Source organism: Eleginops maclovinus, chromosome 5 (assembly GCF_036324505.1).
Source record: "Eleginops maclovinus isolate JMC-PN-2008 ecotype Puerto Natales chromosome 5, JC_Emac_rtc_rv5, whole genome shotgun sequence".
NCBI lineage: Eukaryota > Metazoa > Chordata > Actinopteri > Perciformes > Eleginopidae > Eleginops > Eleginops maclovinus.
The window spans coordinates 25,331,859-25,355,728 of record NC_086353.1 but is presented as its reverse complement, the minus strand read 5'-3'; the positions used below and the strand labels follow the sequence as shown (position 1 = coordinate 25,355,728).

Below are 23,870 nucleotides of genomic sequence, written 5' to 3'. Positions count from 1 at the left end.
GCTGTCAGAAACAGAGGGTGCACAGCCGGTTGTCATGGTAACGTGGTGGCGTCAAGCACCGGGTGTCAGCGGGTGTCAGTGCACCAGCTGTTTCTGCTCTTACAGCCGCGGATTCATCAGTATTTCTGCCTTTTCCACACATCCAGCAACACCGCTAAAGCTGCAGAGGGGGACTTTTTCATATAACAATAAGTCTGTGTTCTGGGCTTAAGGGAGGGTCTCATTATCCTTGAAAATCTCTAGATAAAGCCTGGTGACATTTTTATTTTAGCTTTCCAGCCCATTTGGGTCAAAAACAAAAGTATCTGTTAAAGGGACAGTTCAGCCAAAAACTGACACACCACTTGAATGACACAGGCGTTTACTGTATGAATAACTAAATACAAAATATAGTGTTCACCAAACACAGACAGCAGCCCAAGTGTAAAATTCAAGACATATTAAAAGGTAATGTGACAAGATAGATTCATCCCATGTGCTTTAGCACACATTTTCCATATTGGTCATAATTTCTACTTAAATTCGTAGCATGAACTATTTTTATGTTAATCTTAACCATGACTCAACAGGGACCCACACGGATGGAAACATAATCATTGTGTAAATACAGGAGGAAACACTCCCTCTCAGATAAGGACACGCTGTCTGTGTTCACTCCACTGTGTGTTCATTGATGGCAGGCCTGAACCTGCTGCCTCCTCAGGGGTCAGCCACCAGGCCTGGTATCACAGATGGTAAAGGACTAAATTATTTATCTATTTCTTTGGTTTATTTCATTCAAAAACTGTCAGACAATATTTAGAGACCCGCCTAGCGAAAGTCATATTGTTTTTTACCTAAATTGAGTCATTTCTTCAAAGTCTGAATCATACTGAGCCACCTTTCCTGAACATCAACATGTGCAAAAGTAAGCCTAAGAGATCAAATATAAAATTAGTATCTGCGAGTTGCTATTGAGTAACATGTTTTAGGTTATTGAAGCACACTTAATCAATATTTCTAACAATGGGTGTAGTAGTATTAGTAGTAATACGGATGGGTTATACAAAGAAACCCACATGAATCACCAACCTCTGCATCCCCTCAGGTTTATAGCCTGTTAGCTCATCATACAGTTCACAGTCGGCAACTCAACTTCACAGGCCGGTGTGTCCAGGGAAACATATCTGATAAACCCCTCTGAATGCCCCCCGCCCGGCACGACACAGCAGAGAGGCAAAGTTAGAAATGGACTGAACGTGATATTGGAACATTTATTGGCTAAAAGGCAAGATATTTTTATCAGAGCTACAAGCAGTGGTGGAAAGTAACTAGGTACGTTTACTCAAGTATTGTACTCGAGTACCTTTTTTGATGTAAGTATTTCCATTTAATGCTACTTTATACTTCTACTCTTCTACAGTTCAGAGGCAAATATTGCACTTTTACTAAACTACATTTATTTTAACACACAGTTACAAGTTACTATATAAAAACACAAGATACGGTATAATGCAGTACTAATCAACATAGTATTTTAAGTATATAATGTTGTCCAGCCTTGACAACTACAATACTAAAATGCTCTTACAAGCAGATCAAATAATAACCAAATTAATACTATACTTTGAGTACTTTCAATGTTGATACTTGAAGTGCATTTAGCTTATATTATTCAGTACTTCATATTATTCTGCAATGGGTCATTGTGCAGAAGGATTTTACTTGACTTGTTTTATTATTATTCCAATGGTTTGCTACTTCTACTCCACTACAATTTAGAGTTAAATGGTGTACTTTCACTTCACTACATTTATTTAATACCTTTAGTTACTTTATGATTATTGGTGTGTTTTTATAACAGCTGGTCAAGGTGAAGCTAATTTGAATAACTTTACTGCCACTGGAGATATTAGATTAGAATTTAAAGTGTATTTAATAAATGATTTATGTAGTAGCTAATAATCTAAACCTAAAAAGTAACTAGTAACAAAAGCTGTCAAATAAATGTAGTGGAGTGAAAAGTACATTAGTGGCTGCGAGATGTTTGAGTAAAGTAGCATAAACTGACAATACTGGTAAAGTCCAAGTAGCTCAAAATTGTACTTAAGTACAGTACTTGAGTTAATGTAGTTTGTTACTAACAACCACAGTATTTCAGTATTCATCCTGGTTTCACGCAACTCTGCAATCTAAAACCTGTTATCGTTAAGGGATATGGCTTGAAAGAGGCACCGTCGCTTCCATTGTTGATTTTGCGCTTGTCTGTGCTAGCATGTTTGTCAACTGCACCTTTGCCTTTGCTGCTTACGTCCTTACATCCCAATGACACAACCTGCAGCATGTTTGAAAGTCGTCCTCTCTGCTTTCTGTGTTTAATCCATGCTGGCGCGACCATTTGGGATAAAATGAAGTCATTGGTTTCGGCATTTCTGCGTTTAATCTACCGCTAACTAGAGATAAGCTAGTCCGCTAACGCTATTTTGAGCAACGGTGTCTTGACGTCAAGCAGCACATGGCTAATTTGCCTACGTTTATAAACCAATGAGATACAAGCTCTTTATTTGACACAGCTTTCAGCCGATTATTTGTAAAATTCATGCGTCATTAGAATAAGTAATAGAAGTGCTGCCTGGATTTGCTTTTTGGTTTCGTTTTAGGCTACTTTTTTTCATATTTTTCATAATAATATATATTTTTTCATCCAGTATGTTTTACCGGGAACCAGCAATTGTTACTGATTACAGTTTTAAAGTTAACCTTTTAACCCCGTTCACAATTATCAGAGGGGGGAGAGGTATTCAGATATTGTACTTGAGTATGAATACAAGTGAAAGTCCTGCATTCAAATGTTTCTCAAGTAAAAGTAGAAAAGTATTAGCATCAAAATAAACTTAAAGAACCAAAAGTAAAAGTAATTAACCTGCAGATTAGTCCATTTCAGAATAATATCTCTGATATGTTTTATAATTATTGATCATTAAAGTGTTCTCAAAGTTGTTCAAGGTGCAGCTACTTTTAATGGCTTTGTATACTGCAGGGTAGCTGCTGAATTTACTGCAGGTGAACTAAAGTCTGATTTAAGGGCTGATTATATTTACCATCATTAATCCAAATCTGTAAAGTAACTGAAGGGATTCAATAAATGTAGTGGAGTAAAAGTACAGCATTTACCTCTGAACTGTACTGAAGTAGGAGTACAAAGACTGGAATGTCAGACTTAAAACCTGAGAGATTGCCATCCTAGTTACAATGCACTACTCATTACTTTAAATCTCATTTATAGGCTCAACTGCGATCTTTTACTATCTAACACTGTTAGCATGTGGCCATGTCAGAGAGGCACCAGTGTGGTGTGAACTGTCTGTACTGTGACTGTCTGCTCTCTCTTGGTCAACACCAGGGGCCAGCAGGGACAGCCAGATGTGGGTTAGCCCTGCTTGGCCTTGTCAAAACAAGTGTGTGAAAAGGACACACCATTACATACACACTCACTATAAACAATGACACAGACAGAAAACCCACATATATGCACACGTATGGGTATGCCTCGCCTAGGGCCTTGCATATTCAGCTCAGAATGTCCAAGGACTCCCTCCCTCTCTCTCTCTCTCTCTCTCTCTCTCTCTCTCTCTCTCTCTCTCTCTCTCTCTCTCTCTCTCTCTCTCTCCCTCTCTCCCTCTCTCTCTCTCTCTGTCTTGTTCTGTTTATCTCTCCCTCTTGTGTCTCCACTCTCTTCACCAGTCGTTGGTGTGGAGTTGTTAATTAGCACCGCTATGAATACATTGCCCAAGGATGGGGAGGGAAAAGCTGTGTGTGTGTGTGTGTGTGTGTGTGTGTGTGTGTGTGTGTGTGTGTGTGTGTGTGTGTGTGTGTGTGTGTGTGTGTGTGTGTGTGTGTGTGTGTGTGTGTGTGAGGCAGAACTATTTCTGTCTCATCAGTTGATTCCTGGCGACGGCTTGCAGAAGACTCCGTTGGAAGAGACACAAGAAGTTAAAAAATAAGCGTTGGCGATAACGCAACATTTTGTATCTATCCAATAGAAAGCAGTACTGGACCAGGATCACGAATACAGATATGGGTGTTTTAATTAAAAGTAGAGTATGTTCTGTTATTTTCATATGGGGGAGTTCAGTGTGTCAGGATGTACTGTATGGGGGGAATGCATCATCAATAGGCAAGTAACTAAGTACATTCACTCAAGATCTGCACACATTTGGGTTACTTGTACTTTACCCGAGTATTTTCATTTTGTATTACATTATACTTCTACTCTACTCAATTTTTAAGCCAATTTTATACTTTTTACTACACTGTATTTATTTTACAGATTAATTTACTAGTTACGTCCTAATTTCAAATTTTGACATACAATACCTAGGAAAAACTTTAAAAATATGATGATTTGACAAAGGTCAAAACATCCAACATTATATTTAAGTAACTAAAACCATGGGTTAACAGAATTGGCAGCAATTCTGCTAAGAAGTGTTTTCAAATGTGACGGTTTGCTGCTTTTGCTCTAAAACATTTTTTAAATGTTTTTTTCAGCATTGAGTACTTTTACTCCTCATACTTTAGGTACATTTTCCTAATTGTGTTAAATACTTTTATTAAGTACTATTTTCGAGCCAGAACATTTACTTGAAATTTCTTATTTTTACTTCAACTCAAGTAAAGAATCTAAATACTTTTTCCACCAGCGGCTAAATCTGACTGCCAAAAGGTTATTCCAGAGACAATTTCTACCTGCCACCTGTGAGATCTGGGTTTTTCCTGAATCATTTTTGCCACAGTAGAGAGCAGCCTCTCTAAACACATCGCAGCTCACAACGTTAGCCTTCACGGCTATGAAAGAGCTTCAAGCGATGCTCCTCTTTTGTTCAGCCATCACTGCAATTATGTGTTGTATTAAATAAGTCAGGGTGGTAGTTATTTGAATGAACACAACAGTTAAGAACTCTTTTAATATGCATATAATGACTAAATGAATGATAAGAATCTAAAATACAGGCTAAGCTACACTTAAAAGTCATCCTCACTCATGTAGAATACATGGAAATGAAGAGGCAGCATTGTTTATGTATTTCATTAAAGGGCTTCTTATGCTCCCCAGCTCAATACCCACTTGATATTATATTAAGGAGACTTTTAAAAGGGTTTTGAAAAGTTCATATCCTAACATTCTTTTGTAAGTTGAATTGTAAAGGTAGCCCTTGCAAATCTCTAAGGACCCTTTGAACATAGGACGCTGAGTACAGTATGACCACCACGATGAGGTCCAGTCAGAGAAGTACTCAGATCTGGTGCTACTATCTGGTAAGTAAAAGTAGATGTACTCAGATCTTGTACTTGAGTAAAAGTAGAAGTACCAGAGTGTAGGAATACTCTGTCACAGTAAAAGTCCTGCATTCTAAATGTTCCTCCAGTGAAAGTAGAAAGTACTCTCATCTAAATGTACTTAAAGTAGCGACAGTAAAAGTAGTCATTGTTTGATTGGTCCATTTCAGAATAATATTTCTGATATGTTTTATAATTATTGATCATTAAAGTGTTCTCAGAGCTGGTAAAGGTGCAGCTAGTTTTAATGGCTCTGTATACTGCAGGGTAGCTGCTGAATTTACTCCAGGTGAACTAAAGTCTGATTTAAGGGCTGATTATATTTACCATCATTAATCCAGATCTGTAAAGTAGCAAACTAGCATTTGACAGAATGTTGGAGCTTTTAATTGAAAGAACAAAACAAGCATGCTGGATCAATAGTCCCAGAACTGACAGCACGATCCAAGGTGATGGAGGAAAAAAAGTCTCTGAGGCCAGGAAGACCACAAAGACATGTTGAACTGTTCAGTGAAGAGCCGTGTAAATGTAAGATCATGGGTTGAGTCAGGAAGAGATAACAAAAAAAGGTAGCAGACAGAGAGATTACACAGTTGGGCTAAAAGTACAGGTGAGGAATGATTTCTACATAGTCCTTGAAGTTTTCCCACCTCAAAAGGAGATGGGCGATGGAAAGAGAACAAGTGGAAAGGCAAAGGATGAACAAAGAGAGCCAAGACGGAAACAAGCGTGGGCCAGAGATCGGCGGAGGAGAGAAGCCGATGCATCCGGAGCCACTCTATAAATATCACTTGAGGAGAGGAGTGCATGATGGATAGAGGATGGAGACAGGATGATCGAAAGAGGAAGGAAGGAAGGAGAGGAGGAGAATAGGAAAGGAATACAGGAACAGTTTGTATGAGCAGGAACGTTAGTCATTTACCGAAAATGACGATTGAAGGTACGTGTCAAAAATGAACAATAATTGTGTTTGGTGTGTGAAAGTAATGAAAGAAGAAAGGAGAGCAACAGATGGGAGCTTAACCAAACGCAAACCTCTTCTTTGTTTTCTTATTTGCCTGCCATCGTGTTATCCATGACGACTTTTACACATTTGTCTCCCTCCACTGTCAAAAGGCTATAAAATGGTGCTTACGTCATAATGCAAGCATAAATAAAGCACCCAGATGGACAGTGTGTGTATCTATCTATAGGGCAGCGATTTCTCAAACAATCTGGTCAATCCTCCCTGGCTTGATGGGGTTTGAATCCCAGCTGTCATTCTTTCAAGGAACCAATGTAACAGCAACATCTGACTGCTGTAGTCACATAAAGCTGCTGGTTTAGTGTGCAGCTTGAGGATGCCATCTTCAATCAAACTAGATCTAACCTGCTGTGTTCTCTAGCATTTAATTTTGAGAAGAATCTGGGATTGATAGTGTCTAGAATATAGATTTCATGCACTTCTTGGAGAAAAGTTACTGTTTTCCGACTCTTTTCAAGGTTACATTCATATATGATTAAACTTTATTCTTCAACCGCATTTTAAAGCAAACCCAAAAATGAATTGTAATACCTTTGTTGATCGCTGACAACAAGTACCATATTGGTCAAAATTGTTTCTTCCCAAATATTACTATAATACTATCAGTGACATTTCCATCAGCCTCAGCTGTGCTTTATTTTTAGTCCTATGTTACAATTCCAACACGACAAACATTAGCTTAGCATGTTAGCATGTGAAGTTACCATTTAACTAAACAACTAATTGCTGGAGTCATGTGAAGCAAACTATTTATATAATCCTTGAATTCAGTGTGACATATTGGATATGTTAACAAAGATTGGATAAAGTGAAGTAATGCAGGTTTCAACATTTTCCCACAACATACATTTGTCTGATGTTTAGTTAAGTCATTTAGCTTGTTAGCTTTAGCTTGTCAGATTTAGCCTGTTTAGAGTGGTGTAATAATAAATCCTAAAAATGTTTACCCACTCCCAGTTCCCTTGTCTCAAGCTCAATGGTTTCTGAACGTATTTGTGGTTAGAAGCCTGAAATAAGAGCTGTTCTAAACAAACAGCTTAAGATATTTTGACGTTGTGTTCTTCGATATAAAACACGTCAGTATTTAACCCACATGCATCTTTGATTTAGTTTGTTCATAGCCTAAAGTTCGCCTTTTATTTGGGCTTGCATTTGCCCTTCAAAAATCACATAGTGGTGTTAAGATGTAATGATTAACCTGCTGAACAACACATGTGAAGTATCATAAAGGTGTGTTTGCCACGGAACTTGTTTCCTGCAATATAAGTCAAACAGGGAAATCCCATTGCTTTTAGTTGAGGGAGCCCTTTAATGGTAACTTCCAGGTCAGCCTTCCAAAATACGTCATCACTGCACCACTCCATAGCATCAGCCTCTCCCATATAGCCAGTGCTAGGATTTATAACTCTTTGTATTGATGTTGTGTGTGTTTTATCCATATTCATGGAACAGAGTGCTTATTTGGCATGGATCTTTTTGTGTGTCCATCACTCTATCTCTCTCTCTCTCTCTCTGTATTCATCTATTTTTTTTTTCATTTATATACCTCTTACTCTTCAGCCATTTCCTTTTTTTTCTTCTCCTCTTTATAGCCCTCTCATATCTTCAACACTTTACATTGAACTCCACTCTTTCAAAGCCAAGTAATTGATAAAAATTTTCTCTTCTACATCGCTGCATATGTGCAATTCAATTTGTACTGTCCTCTTCTTCCGTCTCCTTCTCTCCTAAATACGAAGACACACATACACAAAGCCTCTGACCTCGCACAGCCTACCGGGTGATGTAAGTCATGAATGTAAATGGTGGTGTAGTATTTGTAGAGTAATAATGCGTGACCTCTAATCCCTTCACCCTATCCCAGCAACCTCAGCTAGCACTCCTTCATCGTCTCCCTCGTTCTTCACTCCTATTTTTCCATGGGCCCCACGAACCTCCACATGCCGTGCAACAAATAAAATTAACTGTAATGTTTATTTGTTATTCTTCACAATAAACACCGTAAGCATCGTGGCTAATAGGTTCCAAATGTTCTGCTTAAAAAGTGAAGTGGTTTATGTAAAGTGATTGTTTTTTTCCGCTTTAATGACAAATTCAAGTTATTAGTCTTGCCGTCGATATTTAGTAGATATTGTATTAGGAAATTATTGCAATGATTTGATTGTATTCGAAACATCTGTTGGGTGTGGTTACAGGTACAAGAGCAATAGGCCTACTCAATTATTTGTATTAAGTAAAAGTAGCAAAACCAAATTTATTAATTAATATTCTTAAATTACCAAAAGTAAAAATACTCATGAGTTATAGCCCATTTCAAAATCATTTATAATAAACTATTTGACTATGACTATGCATTAAGGTGTTCACCACAGCCTGATAAATGTGGAACTAACGTTAATAGCATTACATACTGCTGTTGGATATTTTAACTTATAATTATATTTAAATGTTTATTGATCAGAAGAATTTGCTTTTGCATTACTTATATGAGCTTTATACAAGATCGCAACAAAACACAGCTTTTCAGCAAGCTGAAAGGATGTCTTTTTCTTACAGCATGGTGAAAAGCGTCTTTTTGTGGGGGAGCAAGACAAACTAAAGTGATAATTAGGGTTTAGTATTTTTGGGCTTCATTTTTGAGGAAACAGCTCATGGTTGGCTGAAACCTTGTCTGAATAAGGCAGCAATTAAGACTACAGTTGTGTCACAATCCCTCTTTCACACACACTCACACACATCCACACAATGTGGACACAATTCAACTGTTCATGGCAAAACATTATTTAACATTTAACATAATCTAAATAGGCATATCGAGACATTTTGTCTTGTCTTGTTAAACAATAGCATGTTATGATGTTCAATGTTATCATGCTAATGTTAGCGTTTTGCTCAAAATAAAATCGTGGGAGTTCATCAAACTTTTAATATTTATAGGAAATTCCGTGTGACATATTGGATAAAGAACAGTCTTTTCACCAGGATTTAAAATAAAGTAGGTTTCAATGTTCCCACCACATGCATTTCTGATGATTTTGGTAGGATGCTAATAGAGGCTTCGGCTGACTTGGTATAAGACGCTAATAAAATATTTTCTATCAAAATGATGAGAGCTGCTTGCCTGCTAGGAGCCAGACACATAATTTAGACACAATTAAACTCTTCATGGCCCAGTATTATTTAACATTAAACATTATTTAATCTAAGTATACAGTATGGAGACATTTTGTTTTGTCCTGTTTTACAATTTGAGCATGCTAGCATGTTAGCGATTAGCTCAAAAACTATTTGTCGAAGTCATGCTCATCAGAATATTCATATTTCCATTGAATTCAGCGTTACATATTGTATACCTTCGAAAGAAAACATTCTCTTCACAAGGATTTCAAATGTAGAGTAATGTAGGTTTAAAAATGTTCACCAAAATGCACTTCAGATTATTTAGTGAGGATACTAATCAAGACTTAAGCTGTGTTGGACTGGTTCAGGTGCTAAAAAAGTGTTATCTCAAATGATGAGAGCTGTTAATCGGCTAGGGAGCCAGAAAAGGAAACATGATTCAACATTACAAACCAAAATATCAAAATCAAAATAAGCATATAGATACATTCTTGCAACCAACCAGGGGCTACACATTTCAGTCAGCCGCTCGGGTTACAACCCCATCACTTCCTCTGACCACAAACACAGACGGAGGAGGGAGGAGGGAGGCGGAGAGATGTAGAGAGCCTGGTCAGCCCAAGTAAAATGCATTCTCATTAAACTTTAATGCTGGGGAGGTCTGAGAGCACTAAAGACGCTACCCACTGAGCGCGCTCAGGTCTCTCACTCTCAACACACTCCCGACCCCCCCACCCGCCCCACCCTCCTCCGTCAGTGTCCCACATAGTGTTCACTATCTGTTACTGCTGCAGCTAATGATTAACCAAATGTGCACAGCTGTATAAACAGAAAGACACAAGGCTGTTTCCCAAACTGCACCATCAAGTCAAAGACGATAGCTAGCACACAGGTTAAAGGACTTAAAAAGAGATAACAGCAGGCCAATATCGTGGACCATTATTAGGATTTACGCTAGGGAAATGTCCCCACCGCTCTTTGAATGTATATTTTTTTTAAATGTTCCTAAAAATAACCTGCAAAGAGAAATCTTATAAATGAGAACTCTTGGAGAGAACAGTACAATCTCGAGAACAGTTTGTCCATTCACACTTGGTGGGTGTATTTGTGGGGACCCAAGTGGACTTGCGACACATTTAATATTAGTAAGCTTTGAATAGAAAATAGAATAGCAAACATGGCTGGCACTTCGCAGCAGCGAGGCTAAGGCACTGCAATAGTTGAATAACCTATTGAGTTACAGTAGCCTCAGATTTGCAAACACAACAAGATCATTGTGTCTTGCAGTGACGCACTGTACAGTGCAGTTTCTCGTGTCTTGCCTCCATTGTTCCCACGGACATACTGCAGTTTGTGCTGCTGTGTATGATAGACTACTCTACTGCACTTTACTTTTTAACATTTGTAGCTACAGTAGCTATAGCAACACGGTGCTGTAATCTCATGAGGATGTGACAGCCCTGGCTTTAATTGTTTATTGTGACAATGATGACAACTTATTGAAGAGCGATAAAAATGTGGGTTGTACTGTGCGTGGGAGATGAGCAACTCACTTTTTATTTTGAATCAGCACAATATTTCCTACAACTTTTCAGAACAAGTCACACCCATGCCATGGAATTGGCTTTAAAAAGTAAATGTGGGTGGAAAACATTTTTTAATTAATGTCAATAAAAATGATACTCTAAAACGCCCAGTACACACAGAATTATCATATTGGACAAATCAATTAAGGTCACTACACCACTGTATAGTAATTGTAAAATGGGTCATACAGTACAAGACGAAACAGTAGAAATGAAAAACCATGTAAACAAATACTGAAACACCTCCATCACATATCTCTGATGTAATTCCATTACATAGCGACATCACTATGTAACTCTCCCAGTTCAATTGCCCAGAACTCGTACACATTGTACGTGCATATTGCTAAGGGTTGGGACTTTTCTTACACATCTGTAAGCGGTTGACCAATAACAGACAAACAACAGAGCCAGCCAGCTATCCCATCAGAGCAGACTTGGCTCTGGTGTCAGACAGAGGGTGAAAAGAGGTGCTGCAGGACAGGCAGTTTGAGGAAAATAAAGAGCTTTTTGTCACAGTAGAGAAATAAAATATAAATATAAACCACCAAAATGAGTAGAATAGGTCCTCTTTGAATTGTGTTAATATTACCGCCTTAATTAATGTGCATGTTACCTATTCAAGCATTTCAACTAAGTTGGTCCAACTATTTTTTCAGTGTTTGACAATTAACAAGAAGCAAACGCAAGATGCAGCTTGATGAGACATGCTGCAAAGATGACAGAAGTGTAGACAAACAAGAAGCCATACACACATACACATATACACGCACACACACACACACACACACACACACACACACACACACACACATCCCACTGGCTTTCATTCCTCCAGGTGTTGCAGACACACGCGACTGCTTTTGAGTTATTTTAATTAAGAGCAAAGTGTGAAGATTGAATCCAGCATACTCTAAACACACACACACACACACACACACACACACACACACACACACACACACACACACACACACACACACACACACACACACACACACACACACACACACACACACATATGGAGAACAGAGCTTCGCATTCTCTCCAGCTGTCTGTGAAAAGAGTGGCTGCAAAGCAACAGGACACACTGTACAGTAAAAGAGGCATTCTGTCTTTGCAGGCCTGATTTCCCTTCTTCGAGGTTTCATCCTCACACCGAGAGAACAGCAACACCACCTGGGAGTGTGCGCTGCATTTTGTGTGCTGTCTCTCACAAGCACTGCAGTACACATGCTGCATGGACTGTACAGATACTCTGTGTATGTAGGTATGTGGATTTTGTGTGTGTGTGTGTGTGTGTGTGTGTGTGTGTGTGTGTGTGTGTGTGTGTGTGTGTGTGTGTGTGTGTGTGTGTGTGTGTGTGTGTGTGTGTGTGTGTGTGTGTGTGTGTGTGTGTGTGAGAGAGAGAGTGCATGTATGTGTTCACCTTTGAGAATAGGAGTGGTTACCCGTTTACATTAGAAATCAAATTCACACATAACACCCACACAGACACCGTTTCATACGTTAATAGTTGAATTCAGCAGTGGGCCAAACTCAACCAGGTTAACAAGAAAAAAAAGAGGTGGAGAACATCAACAGCAGCCAGTGGACTGAATATTTAAATATTTCAGGAACTGCTTCCAAGTGTGTGCTATTTTCAGACCTGATCCATAATTCAACATTAGCATTTTTCTCGCAGAAACCTTGAAACTCTTAAGTCTGCTCTGGAGAATGTTTCTCTTTATCTTATCCAGATTGGTTTAGTAAAAATATTTGTTCTTTTTACTAGTGAAAACATTTGGTAACTTGGTCATAATGCTAGCTGCTACTGTTTAAGATGATAAGCTGTGAAAACAAGTGAAAACTATGCTAGCAGGGAAAAAGATACCACAGATTTGTACTAAAGAGAGAGATATTGAATAAAACAGGTTTAGTGGACAAAACATCTGCTGTTGGATAAAGGCTAAAATGCTAACAAAAGAAACGATGCTCGATTTCAATTATTCTTGCAGAAAAATGTGTTTATTAAGGCCATTTCACACATTTCATCTTTTGAAAGTTGAAAAGTTAAATGTGTAAGCAAACATCTGTGTACTTTCACATTAGCACTATTAGCATTTTGAGTCAAGAATGTGTGAAACACAGAATTTCTTGGTTTCTCACAATTAATCATCATATTTATTTCTATCAGCCTATCCAAGATTCAAAGGTTTTAATGTCATATGCCCAGTAGCTACAGTGTAGACATGAGCACCTCCAACAATGCAACACATTTATATAACACATTAAACAATCAAACAATTTCAAAAATAAAATACAAATCAAGCAGAAGTCTATATCCACTGTATTGTACAGTAAGATGAAATTAAATACTGTTGATTACAGTGATTACTATTGAGATAAATGAATTGTATTTGTTAATTGTAAGTTGACAACAGATGAATGCTTATAAAAATACTGTAAATAGAAATGTGTTCAAATCTCATATTCCAACAATCTATGTCCTTAATGTTTGTGAATAAATCACAAAGTTGCACTAGTCAAATGTCACTCAGATACTTGGAGATAAGGAAGGCTAATAACAACAGCATAACGCTATTGTTTTAAAATCAAACAATATATTTACCTATCAATATCAGAGCAAATAATATGTTTTGAATTTGTGAACAATTGTCTGTCAAATCAGCAGAGGAAGTCATGTAGAAACAGCTGTTTGCTGCTGGTATGGCTCTGTCTCATACTTATTTCCCTGATAATTTGCTAAGAGAGGAATGTTGTTGGTCCTTAGTTGTTTTCACAACCACGAAATTCAAGCAGGCTAAGAAACAGTGTCCGTCCATGGATCTACGTTCTGTTTCAGTGCTGTGGACAGTGCTGCACCTACGCAACAAACAGCATCAAGAATACAGCACAAAAAAAAATTCAACAAAAGGAGCAAAACTTGACCAATCAGATTCAACTACGTAAGCACTGTGGAGACATGATGACAGTACAATACCAATACATACACATACAGTGGGGCAAAAAAGTATTTAGTCAGCCACCAATTGTGCAAGTCCTCCCATTTAAAAAGATGAGAGAGGCCTGTAATATCTATCATAGGTAGACCTCAACTATGAGAGACAGAATGAGAAAAAAAAATCCAGGAAATCACATTGTAGGATTTTTAATGAATTTATTTTCAAATTATTGTGGAAAATAAGTATTTGGTCAATAACAAAAGTTCATCTCAATACTTTGTTATATACCCTTTGTTGGCAATGACAGAGGTCCAACGTTTTCTGTAAGTCTTCACAAGGTTTTCACACACTGTTGCTGGTATTTTGGCCCATTCCTCCATGCAGATCTCCTCTAAAGCAGTGATGTTTTGGGGCTGTCGCTGGGCAACACGGACTTTCAACTCCCTCCAAAGATTTTCTATGGGGTTGAGATCTGGAGACTGGCTAGGCCACTCCAGGACCTTGAAATGCTTCTTACGAAGCCACTCCTTCGTTGCCCTGGCGGTGTGTTTGGGATCATTGTCATGCTGAAAGACCCAGCCACGCTTCATCTTCAGTGCCCTTGCTGATGGAAGGAGGTTTTCACTCAAAATCTCACGATACATGGCCCCATTCATTCTTTCCTTTACACAGATCAGTCGTCCTGGTCCCTTTGCAGAAAAACAGCCCCAAAGCATGATGTTTCCACCCCCGTGCTTCACAGTAGGTATGGTGTTCTTTGGATGCAACTCCGCATTCTTTCTCCTCCAAACACGACGAGTTGAGTTTTTACCAAAAAGTTCTATTTTGGTTTCATCTGACCATATGACATTCTCCCAATCCTCTTCTGGATCATCCAAATGCCCTCTAGCAAACTTCAGACGGGCCTGGACATGTACTGGCTTAAGCAGGGGGACACGTCTGGAACTGCAGGATTTAAGTCCCTGGCGGCGTAGTGTGTTACTGATGGTAGCCTCTGTTACTTTGGTCCCAGCTCTCTGCAGGTCATTCACTAGGTCCCCCCATGTGGTTCTGGGATTTTTGCTCACCGTTCTTGTGATCATTTTGACCCTACGGGGTGAGATCTTGCGTGGAGCCCCAGATCGAGGGAGATTAGCAGTGGTCTTGTATGTCTTCCATTTTCTAATAATTGCTCCCACAGTTGATTTCTTCACACCAAGGTGCTTGCCTATTGCAGATTCAGTTTTCCCAGCCTGGTGCAGGTCTACAATTTTGTCTCTGGTCTCCTTTGACAGCTCTTTGGTCTTGGCCATAGTGGAGTTTGGAGTATGACTGTTTGAGGTTGTGGACAGGTGTCTTTTATACTGATAACGAGTTCAAAAAGGTGCCATTAATACAGGTAACGAGTGGAGGACAGAGGAGCCTCTTAAAGAAGAAGTTACAGGTCTGTGAGAGCCAGAAATCTGGCTTGTTTGTAGGTGACCAAATACTTATTTTACAGAGGAATTTACCAATTAATTCATTATAAATCCTACAATGTGATTTCCTGGATTTTCTTTCTCATTCTGTCTCTCATAGTTGAGGTATACCTATGATAAAAATTACAGGCCTCTCTCATCTTTTTAAATGGGAGAACTTGCACAATTGGTGGCTGACTAAATACTTTTTTGCCCCACTGTACATACATACATACATACATACATACATACATACATACATACACACATACACACATACACACATACATACATACATACATACATACATACATACATACATACATACATACATACATACATACACACACACACACACACACACACACACACATACACACACACACACACACACACACACACACACACACCTACCTACCTACCTACCTACCTACCTACCTACCTACCTACATACATACATACATACATACATACATACATACATACATACATACATACATACATACATACATACATACATACATACATACATATGTGAACTTTGTGATTATATTTACCAGCAGTTCTTTCATAACACATAAGTGGATTTGAGTCTTTGTTGTTATGAAACCTTGAGTGCAGCTTTAAGCTTTAACTATCTTTTAAAGATAAAACAACTATCTTTTTCTCCTGAGCCTAATCTTGGCCTTGGCTAGCAAACTGTAGATGACCTCTCAGTGGACAGTAACAGCCATATCAGACAGAAGGCGGGAGGGGGGGGGGCTTTAATGCCCTCTATATGCACCCTGTAGCCTACTGCCTGGGGGAGGCCTGCTGAAGAGATTAGAAGTGTGTGTGTGTGTGTGTGTGTGTGTGTGTGTGTGTGTGTGTGTGTGTGTGTGTGTGTGTGTGTGTGTGTGTGTGTGTGTGTGTGTGTGTGTGTGTGTGTGTGTGTGTGTGTGTGTGTGTGGGACCCCTTAAAGAAGATCTTCCCACTCTTTGAGTCACCCCCTTTTTCTCTCTCTTTGCCCCGCTCTAATCCTTAAAACCTCTAAATCCTCCCTCCTCTCCCTTCTGCTGTGTGCTCGGTCCTGATTCCTCTTCCGTCCATCTGGTGTCAAGGAACCAACAAACACCTTGTATTAGCCAGAGATCAAAACAAGGTTGAAGAATTTCAGAAATGTTAGAAAAAAATAAAATAAAGCGAGATGTGAACTTTGCGTACTACTACTGCAGGAATGAGTCCTAAAACCAGGAATAAGTTAGCATTATACCACTTGAACTAATTTTTTTAATAAATTGTTGGTTGGATGCCTGAAAGAAGATTTGTGCTTAACAAAAGCACATAGGATATTTTCACATTTTGTTCCAAGACATAAAATATGCGTCGTAAAAATTAACTGAGTGAGACTAGTAAATGTCATCATGCTGAAAAATAGCCACGATTGGCAATTGCATTAATGCTACTATAATCTATAAGTGGAGTTACTATTTGGAAATTATCCTCCTGAACAAAGCATGCAAGTATCATAAACGTGTAGCCACAGATCTTATTTTCGGAAATATTCCGAAATCCAATGGAAAAATGTCATTGATTTTTTTTAGGGAGCCTTTACAATGCTTATTTAAGTAGCAAAAATACGTCTATTGAAAAATGAAAATATAACAGCAAGATAAAAAGATATAGGGTTACCATAGCATGGACATTACAGAAAATAATACTGAGAGCCTGAACATAGACACTAATCATATTTGGCCTAAATGCTATGACATGAGAGCTAAAACAAAAGACATTGCATGTGTTTCCAAAGATCTTATTTTTCTGTAATATTCCAAAATCCAATAGAATAATCCCATTGCTTTTAGTGGAGGGATCTCTTGAGATGCTAACTTTTGGATCTGCCTACAATAATAGGTCATCACTGCACCACTCTGTAGTGTTTACATGCATTAACTGTAACGCAAGCAGGTGCTTCCATTACCCCATCCGTCACTCCAGCATGCGTCCAAACACGTCTGAAATGTCTACAACCTCTCCGCTGAGCACATCAATATTTTACACATTGTTTCTATATTTACATTTTGGAAACCTCAAAAGGTCCCATGGGCTGGTGGGAGCGTTTGATTGCAGAGAAAAGATTTCCTGCTGTGCTGTAAGAGCTTCTACGTCACAGCACAGGAGAGGGTTGGTCCCTGCTGCGTTCAGCATTTCACTCACTGCCCTCTGCATGGCTAGCATCCTCTGGATTAGGAACTCAATGGAGGTTTATCAAGTCAATGGAGAGAGTCTCTGAAGTCTACAGTGTATTAGAGGTGGACAAAGTGTTCGTTAGCGCTGTGAATCAGTGAGTCCAGCTGCTGAACTCTCACAGCGAATGATTAGCCTGGAACCTGGTGTCCTGGCTCTGGGAGACGTTGGTTTCTCCCAGGCTATAGGGTAAAGTCATGACCGATAAAATCCAGTATCAGTTTAACCTTATCACTGCCAGCTGCTCCGGTCTCAGGAGCTGACCAGGTGAATAGTCCTGACGTAAGGCACAGAATGTTCATCGTCCGCTTATTATAACTACTCTTCCAATATAGAAAAATGGGTTCTAGGAGTCACGTATAAAGGGAGGTATGAAATATATTGCTTAAAAGAAACTCCATCACAGAAATAATTAAGACCATGTGTCAGATTTAAATGAATGTAATTGTACACAGTATTTGTGACTTATCTAAAATGTTGCTTTATAATTAGACTGACTTGCAATTTCATTATAATGTGGACCAATAAACCAGAGAGCGGTTTTATTTCTCCACTATAACCGTTATTCTTGTATTTTATGTCCTTCTTTTGACTGTATTTATATATTTATTTTTAATATGATTCTGTTGCACTATATCTTAATGTTTCATTTTTTAATGTTCTGTTGAATTGTGCTGAAATAACTTGCCTTGCCTATATACAGCTCCGGAAAAATGAAGAGCCCACTCCACATGTTTCTTAAATCTTTATCTCTACATGTATGGCAGCCATTCAAGTGTGTGTTAAATTTCAACACAGAGACATGTTGTCAGTAGTTTATAGAATACAATAAAAAAAAAAATAATAATTTAACTCAAAGACAAACCTATAAATAATGAAACAAGAGAAAATGATGCTGAAGTGGTCTCTTAATTTTTTCCGGGGCTGTATATGGGGGATCAGATATTGGTGACAGTGGATGTTTATGGTATCCAATATGTTAATAAAAGCAATTCAGTACATGTAGTGGCAATTTTTCTGTCACTTACTATTATTTAAAAAAATGCAGTGACATGTCTCCATGCTTTAATGTTCAAATGTAATGTTATTTTTCTCATACTGCCTGTGCTGCAGCACCTCTTTTCACCCTCTGTCTGAAACCAGAGCCCAGGGTTGGCCAATAGAAGCACACATTTTACGCAGTGACCCTAACCCTTTGGCGCAGATGTAAACAAAGGACTAAAATGGAGGATCTAAATAAGGTAAACTAAGATCATACGAGGACAGCATAAACCAACCAACAGACCCTGGCTAAAATGCAAAATGTGGCAGGATCTTCCTTGGGCCTTTAGTCTTTTCCATAACCCCACTGACTGAAAACACGACCAGAGGATGGTGGAAACTCACACAGTGCATCTACTATAATTGTTCTGTGGCTTTCCAGTTGTGGTTCTATAAGGTTCTCTAGGTAAAACCCAATATATAAAGGTTTTTCTCAACACAACTGTTGCACACTACTACACATGCATGGTGGCAGATAGTTCAACAACACCCATCTAACTGTTCTTTGGGACCACAACAAACTATTTTTCTTTTCTTTTGAATGAACTGAAACATACGTATACATTCCATTAACTATAACCTATAGTTATCTACTCTAGAAAGATAGCATGTATGCTAATGCTACTCCGTACCTTAAACTACTGGATGCCATATGTTTCATCACTCAAGATACTGTATATGGAGAGAATGTTTGATGGTTTGCCAGGTGTTTACACGGCACCAGCATTTTCCTCTTTATGAGACAGTGTTGTCAAAGAGTCAAATTTCAAGCTCATGTGTGAGTGGGTATGAATTCTGGGTCTCTGAATTGTTGATAATTATTGTCCTGTTATTGAGTGCATTTGATGTTTAGCAGAGGTGTGACAAGATGTGTGATTGTTGCTATATTTTTGAAAATGCATCGCCATGTGCGAGAAGGTGAAGGTGTCTAAAATGAAAGAAAATGTCTGCTGTCAATCCTCCTCCATTTACTCTGCCTCTGCATACCATACTGAATACTACTGCTTCACTAATTCTCACTTCACATTATTTGTGTATTTCTGTAAAACCCCATCCCGCCTTTGTCCAGAGTGTCCTGGCCCCATCGATGGGTATCCAGAGGATGAGGCCATTATCTACTGAACCTGAGCCTGTGCCTTATGGAACATTAAATACATCACTTCCTATCCAGATGCAGCTCCTCTTTAGGCTACAGTCAGGAAATGAACACATGTAGCCATTAGAATGGAAGCTGGCCGTGAGTGCTATATGGGATGCTGCTGCACGCCTGCTACGGTAACATCCTTTATTATGGAGCCAGAGACAGGCCCTCGCATGTTCCACAGCAGCTGTGGGTGCAGCTCGGTGGCTGGTCTGGTGCTTTTGGTACCATTTGCTTCTGCTGGAAACCCCAGAGGCATCAAACTGCAATGTAGCTTTGTATGAGGCAGCTGTAGCACACCGAGTTCTCACCACAAAACACTTACAGAAAGTACCTCCTGTGTTTTATAATGCTACCAGCCGGAAATCTGATCTCCACACAGCTGAGATTCTTAGTATTTGGCACATATATCACCATTTGATCAACATACAGAGGCTTTTCAAAGGTGCTACAGTATAACCGGTCTCTTTTCCTCATCTCTATCGTTCCCCACCACACCCCATCTTTCCTCTACGCCAAAGGGAGCACAAATGATCGCACACACCGCCTCACCAGCGTCCGTGTGTTGGCTTTATCTAACGGTTTGTGTCGCTGCAGGCCCAGGAGCTATAATGTCATTATCGTTCCTATTATTGTCAAAGCCATTTCTATCCCTTTACACACACACACACACACACACACACACACACACACACACACACACACACACACATACACACACACACACACAGTGATAAAGCCACTCTAGCCTGTGTGTGCGCGTAAAACGGAAAAATCAGTGTTGGATGTGTAAACTGAGGGATGGGGTGCAGTCCCCATTGATGAAAACGAGTGGGTGAAGGATGGTTAATGCTATGATTCATCCCCACACCCCTAACCACTGACGCCGCCACTGCCTCCACCAAAACTATCACACCCCGTCCTCACGGCCCTATCTTCACCTGGCACACGTTTGACCCTGTTTCGGGTCATCTCCACTGACAGTGATTGTATATTGTTTTAATTTATTGATTCTGGCAGCATACAGCCCCCCCCCCCACCCACCCCCCGCCTCTGGTAGTGCTCACTTCTATTAGCACAGCACCACCTCGGGTGCTGGATGTGAAGGGCAGGAGGTGCTGACCACTACGACAGTAACGGTGGGTTATAATGGGCAGCTCCATTTTACAAACTGGGATTAGAATGCGTTATAACTTCCACAGAAAAGGAAGAAATCGTTCCTCTTACTTTAGCATGGCTTGTTCTTTATCCTCTTCCTCCTTTTGCCGAGCCATCACTGCCATAATGATCTTCCTCTCCTCCTCGGTCAGATGGCTGAGGTCCGGCAGGTCCGGCATGTTTGGCGTCGCGGTGGGTGGGCGAGGGCCACCCTGGGGCCCCACCGAGGCGGACATCTTTTCCACCACCACCCCTCCTCCTCCTCCTGCTGCTCCTCCTCGGCGAGTCGTTTCGGCTGACAGGTTTCCCGGAGCGTTTCCGAGCCACACCTCACGACATGGTCCGCAGGCGGAGCGGCAGCGGCAGCGGCAGCCGCAGACAGTGCACGCCGCTCATGTTCGCAGGCACCCTCGGTTGTGCTTTTGTTTGTCCTCTCTGGGTGTTTCTCCCACCACGCTCTCGTCGTCGTTCCCCCCCACCCCCCGGCTGCCCGCCTCTGCCCTCCACCGCCCGGATTCACGGGGAGCCCATGTCCGTTTTTCTCACGCCGGGACTTGAGTCGAGCTGAGGGGGGGCCCTGCTGGATCTCTCGCCTGGGCTGTGCTGCCGTCGTCGGGCTGGAGCTGGATGTTGGGGCGGTATAGGCGGAGTCCGTGCTGCCTCTCTCTCTCCCCCCTTCTCTCTCGCTCTCTCTCAGTCAATGGGATGCAGCCCTCCTCCTCTCTCCCGTTTTTTCTGCGGAGGTGCGCTTACTCATGTGAGAATGGGGTCCTCATCATCATCACATGCAAGCACAGCCTTTACTGTGGCTTCACACACACTCTCACACACGGCTCATAAAGTTTAACAGCCATAACCAGTGTTCATTATAACCTATTCTCGCGATACTTTCTGTTATTTTGCCAATTCATATAAATCAACTGGGCTATTTAAAGCTTGTTATCTGAAGCCCAGTATCAACATGCAGTACGGATCCTATTGGTCCTACACGTTTATGCATTTCAGCACCATGGACAGCAGCTCGTCTGAACAGCATTGTGTGTTGGCACAGATCTTCTTTTCCAATTCTTTTTTGATTTTGTGAGCTATTCGAACATCTAAGCTGCTTAATATGTATATGCATCCATACAGAAAAACAGGTTATAGACTTATCCTTCTCCTGTGCCACTATCTATTGCAGTAACGGCACATAGACTGTAGCACAAGTTGCAGTTGTTGCACATCCAATTTTATTATTGCGTTTTTATTCTTATATTTATGATTTTTTAATGTTGCACAAGTAACTTAATGTATTGTTATTTTTGCATATGCGTTATGTAGATCTCTTTTACTATGTTTTGTGCGTATCATATGTTTAGCCTCTGTGGATGTGTGCAAGACAGTCTTTCTCCTGGGTTCAAGCGACATGTTTTTGTGCCTTGATCAAAGTTTACACTTCATATGTCATAGAAAAGAATGCTATTTATTTTCATTACTCGTGGTTAAAATAAAACAAACAAAACTAACATTGATAAAATAGAAGTAAAATCATATTTTAGTTTTGACATTTTTTATGAATTGTTTTGTTTTTTTGCATACAGGGCATGCATAACAAAATTAGATACAGTTAAAACAAAAACACATTAAATAACAAAATAAAAATCCACAAATCAGAAAAATTAAAAGAGATGAGCTTTAATTTGTATAGCTTACAAATAACAGATAACATATTAATACTCATACCTAGATTCATTATCACATCTACCATTGAGTCATTAGTCATGTTTTATGTTCTATTTCTCGTTTATTTTTCCCTCCTTTCATTGAAAATATGGACTTGATTTTCTGATGTTATAGTTATTGTTTCCATTCCATCCATTTTATTTACCAGATTCATCCCTTCTGAATTTAAGTTATGATCGTTTAACTAGTTCCTTCCTCTTAATGCATTATTTTTTTTAATGTTCTGCAGGGCTTTTCACTAATCTCATATGTCTGTTTTCCTTTTTTTCCGTACGTTAACGTTTCCTTCTTTTCACCAATTCAATCGTTATTTAAATTCCACACTTATATATTCCTATTTGCATTACATTGGATGAGATAAATTGAAACTTTGGAGATGTGTTTTTTTCTGTTGTCACCTTTTCATCAGTCCTCAGCCAGACTTCCTCCCTGCTCGTTGTGCATTCACATCCACTCTCCCAGGCTATACCGACCCGGAGCTGCCACACGGTGACGTAATGCCCGCTGAGTGTCCGGGTCCCTCCAGCAGATGGCATCACCCCGGCCGCTGCTGCCATCCAGCCTCCGTCACATGACGTCACCCGTTAGGTGAGTGTACCAAGGTGACGTCAGCTTCCCGTGGTGCAGAATTTTGTCATCATTTTGGTCGTGACTAGGGACCACCAGACCCGAGTGACACAGTCGTGCCAGAGCAGATCTGTGCTGCAGACCTTAGACTAAAAATAGACCCGGAGGGGGATTGGTACTTTACCCCGAGCCTTCCCGTGTTCCTCTCGGTCACCCTGAACATGGTCAATAGGATGAGCCAATGTATTACTGTGGTAAAATACTGAAATGGCAAAATGTGTTGTACTGATTAATGCAATCCATCGGGTTACACAAAAAATGTAATCTAATCTGATTACTTTTGCATTACTTCACAATGATTATTGTCATAAATTGAACAGGCTTCGGGAGTAACGGATTACATGTAAAAGTGTTATATAATCAGGATACACAAAAAGTAACAGTATGCAGTTACTTTTATAAATAAAAAACATAATTAGATTTTTAAAAATGTCATTACAAGCAGGATTACAACGCATTTTAATATAAATATTGATATATATATATATATATATATATATATATATATATATAATATGATATAT

The 23,870-nt window shown here is 39.6% G+C and overlaps 1 protein-coding gene across 11 annotated transcripts in view; it reads right to left on the bottom strand.

Moving 5' to 3' along the window:
- rims1b (regulating synaptic membrane exocytosis 1b) overlaps nt 1-21,233 on the bottom strand; it is an 89,584-nt gene extending 68,351 nt beyond the window's left edge. For all 11 annotated transcript variants that reach the window (XM_063884515.1, XM_063884520.1, XM_063884519.1 and 8 more), the window contains exon 1: nt 21,067-21,233. In XM_063884515.1, the coding sequence (XP_063740585.1) occupies nt 21,067-21,233 (167 nt within the window). The remainder of the gene's footprint in view (nt 1-21,066) is intronic.
- Nucleotides 21,234-23,870: the final 2,637 nt, after the last annotated feature.